The sequence below is a fragment of the Seriola aureovittata genome, chromosome 16 (assembly GCF_021018895.1).
Source record: "Seriola aureovittata isolate HTS-2021-v1 ecotype China chromosome 16, ASM2101889v1, whole genome shotgun sequence".
Classification (NCBI taxonomy): domain Eukaryota; kingdom Metazoa; phylum Chordata; class Actinopteri; order Carangiformes; family Carangidae; genus Seriola; species Seriola aureovittata.
The window spans coordinates 17,106,307-17,114,737 of record NC_079379.1 but is presented as its reverse complement, the minus strand read 5'-3'; the positions used below and the strand labels follow the sequence as shown (position 1 = coordinate 17,114,737).

General features: G+C 40.7%; 1 protein-coding gene across 1 annotated transcript; it reads left to right on the top strand.

Annotated features, from left to right (window-relative positions):
- The first annotated feature begins 1,283 nt into the window (after positions 1-1,283).
- On the top strand, positions 1,284-5,324 carry dlx5a (distal-less homeobox 5a). Its single transcript, XM_056400195.1, has 3 exons — positions 1,284-3,320; positions 3,738-3,922; positions 4,142-5,324. Exons 1-3 carry the CDS (start codon positions 2,963-2,965, stop codon positions 4,448-4,450), a joined length of 852 nt encoding a protein of 283 aa, XP_056256170.1. The 5' UTR covers positions 1,284-2,962; the 3' UTR covers positions 4,451-5,324.
- Positions 5,325-8,431: the final 3,107 nt, after the last annotated feature.

Below are 8,431 nucleotides of genomic sequence, written 5' to 3'. Positions count from 1 at the left end.
ACGCACGCTGCGCGCTTTCAGCTTTGACCCCGATTCAAATCGGTTATCAGCAGCAACGCTAGTTTGTCGGTTAAATATATTTAAAAATGTTTATATATTGCGCTGTATCATGTGGACAACAATATTGTTCTGGTTTAAGAAAAATGAGCCATATACGGAGTCGGTAAAAACTTGTCAACAAGCGAGACATCACAGGAAGAAATTTGTGGAGGCGGCGAAGGAAGCATTTCCGGGGCGGCAACAAAGGTAAGCTAACACCTGGGACTAGTTGCTAGTTCAATTGTTGTTGTTTTAAGAAAAGCACAATAATGTGTACATGAGGTAGTTTCTTTTTCTTTTTATTAATTTTAGTTAATGCACTGTTACTTTTCCTTTCATGCACTTAATAAAGATTTTTAAAAAATAAAATGAAATAAACAGTAATAGTGGCATATGCAAAAGTTTAGGTCAGTACTTAGCAACCCTTTGGCAGATATCACAGCCTGCAAACACATTTGTAGCAGCTAGGTCTTTCTGTTCTTCAGTTTTCACCCTCTCTTACTGCGAATCACTTCAAGTTCTTAGATGTTTTAGGCTGTCTTGCATGCACATATTTTAAATGATGTTCGACTCAGGCAACTCTGAGGGTCATTCCAAAAGCTTCTCCTTGTGTTTCTTGAAGTAACTTACTTCATGGTGGATTTTGAGGCCTGCTTTGGATCACTGTCCTGTTGTAAAACCCAGCCTCTTTTCACTTCCACTTTCTTGACTGATTGCAGGACAGAATTAGTCCAGAATTAATCCAGAATTAGTGGAATCTATTCTTTTGTCTATCTGTGCAATGTTTCCAGAGGCACTGACTGACACACAACCCCAATGAATAACATTTCCACCCCAATGCTTAACAGTTGGTAAGATGTTCTTTTCATTGATTGCTGCACTTGTTTTTGCTCCTAACACACCCTTAATGATTGCATCCAAGGTGTTAGTTTTAACTTCATCTGTCCACAGCACTTTTTTCTAGGATGACTCTGGCTTATCCAGATGTTGACCTGCAGACGTCAAACATAAACTGTTGTGATGAGGTCGCAGGTAAGGTTTCCTTCTGGTGACTCCTTGGTGCACGGTGGGGGTTTTGCTTTGCTTTTCGGCCCAGCAGACATGAAGTTTCATCTCAAGGTTTCCTTGGTCTTACAGAGCATGTCTTGGTTCCAATTTACATTTATTTCCTGCCTTACAAGTCCTAATGAGTCAATTAAGGCCTAACAACTTTGAGTTTTATACAGTTAGAGGGGCGACCAAACTTTTGCACATGCCACACAACTGTTTTTTCCATCATTTTTAAGTTAATGACATAAAAAGCATTAGTGGATTAACATTTTAAGAATGGCTCCTTTTTAGTTGACTGCAGGACATGTATTGATAATTTGTTTTGATTTTTGATTTGAAATGAAGTCAATTTGCTTCTTTTCACATCAGAATTTAACAAAATATTTAATTTCCTTAGGGGTGCCTAAACTTTTGCATACAACAGTATAATTCTATGTTTTTATTTTCTAGCTATCTAGTTGTAGTTGTAATATTAGTGTATAGACTGGACAATGAACGCTTGTGGCTTATTGCAAATGTGTAAATGTAAACTGACTGCAGCTCAGAGAGCATAGGCTGGTCTCCTGCAGTCTTATACTGTACCTTCTTTCCCTGTTCACTGTGAATATAACAGTATATCCATAATGCAAGATACTGCCAATATGTGATGCATAATATAATGAAATACTGAATACAATGTATGCAGTATTGGTGATTTTTATCCTCACACCTGTTGCCTTAAATCCCTATGGACAGTTTGGTTTGTTCATTTTATTTGTGTTTCGTTTGCTTTTGATTTAAATATTTATATTTTAATAGTGAGCTCGGATTCATCATCAATTTCTCTTTGTCAAAATACAATGTCTTTGTGGGTTTGCCCCTGGTGTCAAGTGAGTTTTAGCATGCAGCTCCTCAGTTTGTCCACTGGTCGGAGCTGTTCACCACTGAATGTGTGGTAGTGAGCATTGATTTTGCACAGCAGCAGGTTTTAAGATAAGATAAATCTTTTAATGACCCTAATGGGAGAGGCTGGTCAATATTGGCATTATTAAACATTACCAATCATAGACGAATTGGCACGTATTGGAAAGTTGTTTTTGTGGGAGGGTGTTGTTAGTTGCTGAATATATTAGGCTATATATGGCACATTAAATATATTGATATGCTGATAATATTTTACATATACTGGATATGCAACATTCTGTTGGATTTAAGACTATATTTTAAGGAATGGGATGTATCGAATATTTCATCCGGTTTAGCCTTTGCGCCAATTCTAAATAACAACCAATGAGCTCAATGGTCGACTGAAGGTAATTGGGTTTTATGCTTTATTTCTCTTTGAAGTGAAATGATTGTAACATTGAACTTCATGCTAACATTTTCAGGTTATTTCGCCATAAAAGAGTAACGTTGAGTCTGTTTTAATAAAATGCATAAATAAAGAATAATGAAGACAATCGTAATAATCGGTCTTACAGGAGGCCTTTTTGGTAATGAGGTTTTGTCCCTCTAATTCATCCTTCTGAAAATGTCGACTGGCGACACGGCCAACACTTTAATTGCTCCCATTGATTGATAGAATAAAAACACAACAATGCAGCCACATAGCCCGGGTGGTTTCCCCCCTATAAGAAAGCTGGCTGAGTGAATTGGGTGTAGCTGTGTCTGTGTGCGCCTTGGCCAATGGAACCAGATCCTCCCTGCAGTGCGTAAGAGCGCGATTTAGGATTTAACCAAGTCTTTGCTGCGAGGCTGGCTGCAGTCTTCACCAGAGCCCGACGGCCTGAGAGCCTTTCAACAATGCCAGTGTAGTTTTCACACCGCGTTGGAGTCAGACTGCCTCATTTTTTGCTAATTAAATAAAACAAACCCACGCGTTCGCTCTCGAAGTATGACTGGAGTATTCGACCGGAGGATCCCGAGTGTGAAACCCGCAGACTTCCAGAGCTCCTTTCAACTCTCCGCCATGCACCATCCGTCTCAGGAATCTCCTACTTTACCCGAGTCCACCGCCACGGATTCTGGCTACTACAGTCCCGCCGGTGGAGTCTCTCACGGCTACTGCTCGCCCAGCTCCACCTCATATGGGAAGCCTCTCAATGCTTACCAGTACCAGTACCCGGGGGTAAATACGTCCGCTGGAAATTACTCGACAAAATCCTACACTGATTACAGCTCGTACACGACCCCCGCCTACCACCAGTATGCTGGGACTTACAGCAGAGTGCAAGCCCAGCCGAGTCCACAAGGTACGGGCCTGCAGATTTTTATTATGTTAAGAGCAGATTATTATTTTGTAATCGTGTAAGGTACCTCCTTAAATAAATAAAAAAACGTATAGTGTAAATTTTATCCAATTTTATAATTTATCGTTTTTTTACTGAGTCTTCTTCTGCATAAAAAATCCAGTAATGTGGAATCTGACGCTAAAGGAATAAATGAGGACTTTAGTGTTATTTGAAACTATGTGATTTAAGGTGATTTTAAAGTTTTATACAGAATACATGTGTTTTGCTTTTTTGCCGGTCTGGGATGAATTTGTTTCATGAAAATGGATTTACTTGGGTTTTAAGGGATATAGATGACCACCTACAAAAAAGATCTTTAAAAGACACTAATTTATAATGGGAGCACATACTTATTCTTGTTCTGATTATTTTTGGCAGAAAAAGAGATAAGTGAGCCTGAGGTGAGGATGGTGAACGGCAAGCCGAAGAAAGTGAGAAAGCCCCGGACAATCTACTCCAGCTTCCAGCTGGCCGCCCTGCAGAGGCGGTTTCAGAACACACAGTACCTGGCGCTGCCGGAGAGAGCCGAGCTGGCTGCCTCGCTGGGACTCACGCAAACACAGGTGGGATTTTAGATCGAATTCATTTCCTAATCTGGTTTATCTTTAAAATGCAGGAAAAATCGCGTTTAAAATGGTTTAAATGCTTTCTAAATATCCATTTTGGCGAGCATTGGTTTTTGTGCGTCTTTACGCAGCATGCGTCTTTGTTTTTGTTTTGTTTTTTTCTATTGTTTTTGAGTTTGTATATGAGACATTGATAGTCGTGTTTTTCTTTTCCAGGTCAAAATTTGGTTCCAGAACAGGAGATCAAAAATGAAGAAAATCATGAAAAACGGCGAGCTTCCACCGGAGCACAGCCCCAGCTCCAGCGACCCCATGGCGTGCAACTCTCCACAGTCCCCGGCCGTCTGGGACACACAGGGGCCCTCCAGGCCGCACAGCCTACAGCCACAAAACATCAACACGACGGCTACTAACTTTTTGGAAAATTCGGGGTCATGGTACACCGGCAGCTCCATGACTTCCCACCTGCAGACCCCTAACTCGATACAGCACTCATTGGCTCTTGGAGCGGGGACGTTATATTGAAAAACCCTGTTGTTCATTTCAAACTTTTTTTTCTCCTTCTATGGGACTCGTGTTCAAATTTCAGAGGAATATGCAATGTATTTGATGACAGTCATAGAAGAAAACGTGTAAAATGTGTAAATGTGTGCATGTAATTTATTGCATTTTGGAAGAATATTAAACGTTTAAATGGACAATGGAACTTTGAAACTTCCGGCCTCAGTACAGTCTCTTGTCATTTTAACCCTGTTATTTACATTGAAAATCACGACTCAGACTCACAGACCTAAATAGCGTTTGTGAATCTCAGGTGACATTTTCAACACAAGGTTGTAAATCACAGCTGCTCAGTGATGACGTGAACTATCTATAGAAAATGTAAATCTAATCTTGGTGGTTTTCATTTGCGATAATAGCCACGATCTCTATTTATTCTGTGATTTTTATTTGTTTTTTTATTTTTTATTAAAGACTTTGTTATTTTAAATCTGCAGATGTTACGCAGACAGACTTAATAGGCCTATTTGTCTTGGGAGATGGGAATGAAAAATATCTTCATCAGCAGACTCAGTTTAATTTACATTTAAATAGTAATGGAGGAAAAGAATAAGAATTTTAGTGCAAACAGACATTAAGCAAAAGAAAATGTTATTGTAAATACACTTCTGAGAAAACATGGCTACTATCACGGTAAGCCTATCATAATAATGACACTTGTTTTAATTGAATTTCGGTGCTCCTTAATTGAACTGTATTGATTTGTGATATAATATTACTATTGTGATATCTTCATTATATAGTTATAGAGAATATTGCTGTTTTTGTGGAAGTCAGTAGAGGAACCTTTTCTTGATTTTTTTTATTTATTATTATATTATTTATTAAATACGATCACATTTTTGGTAATATCATAGGAGTTGAATGATATTATTATAATAATTCATATTTTAAAATTAACTCAAATTGTCATTAAAATCCCCCAGTATTTTGCAACCTATTTACTCTGATATTTACCAGTTTGAAATCCTTAAATAATAGGGAATGGCAATAACTATTATTATTGTTGTATTCTCTATTGCCTCTGGTCACCTTTTCATCATTCATATTGTATTTTAGTGGAGAACCTGACTGAGCTTCTCAGTTGCTTCCAGCTGGTCTGGAAAGAAAATGCCTGCGTCTTGCTTCTTGCTTCTTGCAGCAGACAGTCTGCAGTCGCTCTCGCTTTGTGTCCCCTACAATTAGCTGCTTTGAATGGCAGAGAGGAGGCGAGGGGGGCGGCACGGAGATCTGAGACAATCCGCATTCCTGTGGGGGTAGACCGGCTCCAGAGCTCTGCCAGTCCCGGCCGCAGCCCACCTTCCGGGTAAAATAAAAAAAAAAAGAAGAAGAAGAGAAGAAAGAAAGAGAAAGAACGAAAATCCTCCACAGTTTCACCATGTTATTAGCAGGCAGTAATACCAGCGATGCCGCTGCAAACCGCTGAACAAACCGCGCCACTGTGAGAAACATTGGGGGTTTGAAAATTGATCTAATTGAATTTGCCCGGCCATATGCACAAAACTCATATAAGTGAGTTTTTACAAACGAACATGTCGCACTACCCCCCCCCCCTCCCGTGTGCCTCCCCCTGTTTCATACATATACACACAAACATACACACACACTAACACACTAAACAATACTGCATCTGACCCACACACTGACCCATGCATGTTACCATTTCCACCTGACACAGAATCCTCTTCCTTTCCTGATTGCAGCCTACTGAATACACTTTACACACACACACACACACACACACACACACACACACACACACACACACACACACTGGAGCAAAACACTGGAGCAAAACACTATAAAAAATGGTCTTCTTGATCTAAAACTCCACACTGCTTGTTGTTTTCAGTCTAATTTCTGCTGGAGACTGAACGTAATTACAATGCTAGCAGGTCATTTGAGAAATTTAGATTCATTCAAATTTAGACATTGCACGTGCACGCACCCAAGGCGCGGGCACAGTTGCACACATAGACCTCTATATCTCTTTCATGCACACACACACCACTACTGTATGTCTCTATCCATCCATCTCTCTCTCTCTCTCTCTCTAACACACACACACACACACACACACACGCACTCTCTCTCACTCTCTCACACACACACGCACTCTCTCTCACTCTCACACACACACACACACACACACACACACACACACTAGTGGTGCCATTATATCGAGAGCCCCCGTTTATTTCCAACCGAACATTTTCCACTCAGCTAGTTTCCCCCCGTTTTGCAAATCGAGTCTAAATAATGACAGTTAGCTTTACTGGACAGCTTCAACTGTAACACTCCACAATAATTATTCTCCAGGATTAGAGCCTCCATTATCATAATCTGGACATTGACAATTACCTATAATTTGCAAAGATGCGCTTGGTTCTTGATTGCAGAGGGCTTTTTTTTCAAGCTCGCCATCACTAAACAGTGACAGTAATAACAGCTAATTTTGCAGGCAATATATAAGAGCTTACCGGGGTGTGCAAACACTTTCCCACCTGGATTTGCTTATTCAACCACCAGCAGTAAAACCGTGCAGCGCTTTTTTGGTTAGTCTGTGTTAGAGAAGCAGAGCAAGGTAAGGATGAGTCTTATATCTTCTGTCCTGTGACTGTTCCTGGTCTTAGAGGTTGCTGCGACACTCTTGACTGAAAAATAGTCTTCACTAAGTTCTGAGCTTAAGTCAGGGCTGTCAACAGAGAAGTGGAAACATTCTTGCGTTTTCCTAACATCTGATTTCTTTTTTTATTTGTTGGATGGAATAATGGATGTCTTTACGAGATTTGTTCCGGTTGATGTTTTGTTAATGTGTGAAATCTTGTCAGGTGCTACGGGAGCTTTTTATGTGAGAAGTCTGCTGTAGTGAATCAGCTATAGTGACACATCCCTCCCTCCCTGCATCCCCCCACCCCCATATCTGTCTCTGTCACCCTGTTGCACTTTATCACCATTGCATCTATCTATCTCTCTATCTATCTCTCTATCTCAAACTCATCAGATTTTGCTCGTTTTCCATTTGCACAACCTCATGAAACCCGTCAGCTTCTGGAGCTGAATGTGTACAGCATGTGCATTTATGAGCTCTGCTGATGTTTGCTCGACCTGCTGCTGTCGGGCTCCCTGCAGCCCGCAGATCAGGGTGCACATGGCCCAGGAGCAGATAGGCCCCCAGCCTTGGGGGCCCAGGTAGGGCTGAATGCGCCCCAGTGGGACATCCGCGACTTGACAGCTGCATGGAGCTTTTCAGCGTTGTAATTTCAGATAATATCCCGAGCGCTCACTCTCCTCAGCAATTTGTATATGAATAACCGAATAATTTTCCCTTTTGTTCCATCTGTGCTACCTCAAATCCAAATAAAGATGCCTTTTAGTATTAAAAGTGGTAGAAAATTACAGGTAATTATCTTTGACGGTAAAAACGCTGTAATCAGCGGGCTACATCAAAAATTACCCTAATTATGCCTGCATTTATGAGAATGGAAAAAAAGCCTCACTTGGATAAAAACCCACAAATTGTCCCAAATATCTCCTTCATATTGAACGCCACTGCAGCTGGCTGCTTTGTTCAACATCGATCCCGTGGAGCTTGGCATTTAACGCCCTGCATTAGGACGGAGAGACGGGAGAAAACATTTTGTCAATACTTCTAATAATTGAGGGTGAAATGACAAGATAAGCTGGACCTGGAGCAAATGTCTTTCGAGGTGAATGTAGACAGCAGCGGTGCAGGGTAAGTTCATTTCCTCTGGTGTTGAGCGCATTTGATAAATCTATATACTACTGTGGCGTTCTCCATCAGCCACTAAGCGCTGTGGATTTATTTAAGATGTTTACTCTGGTGAAATGGGCTTTTCACTTGAGCACTGTCAGTAACTGATGTTCAGATTGTCTGTTATAAGCTTGTGCACACCAGGGAGACGGGAAATAGGCCTGTTATAA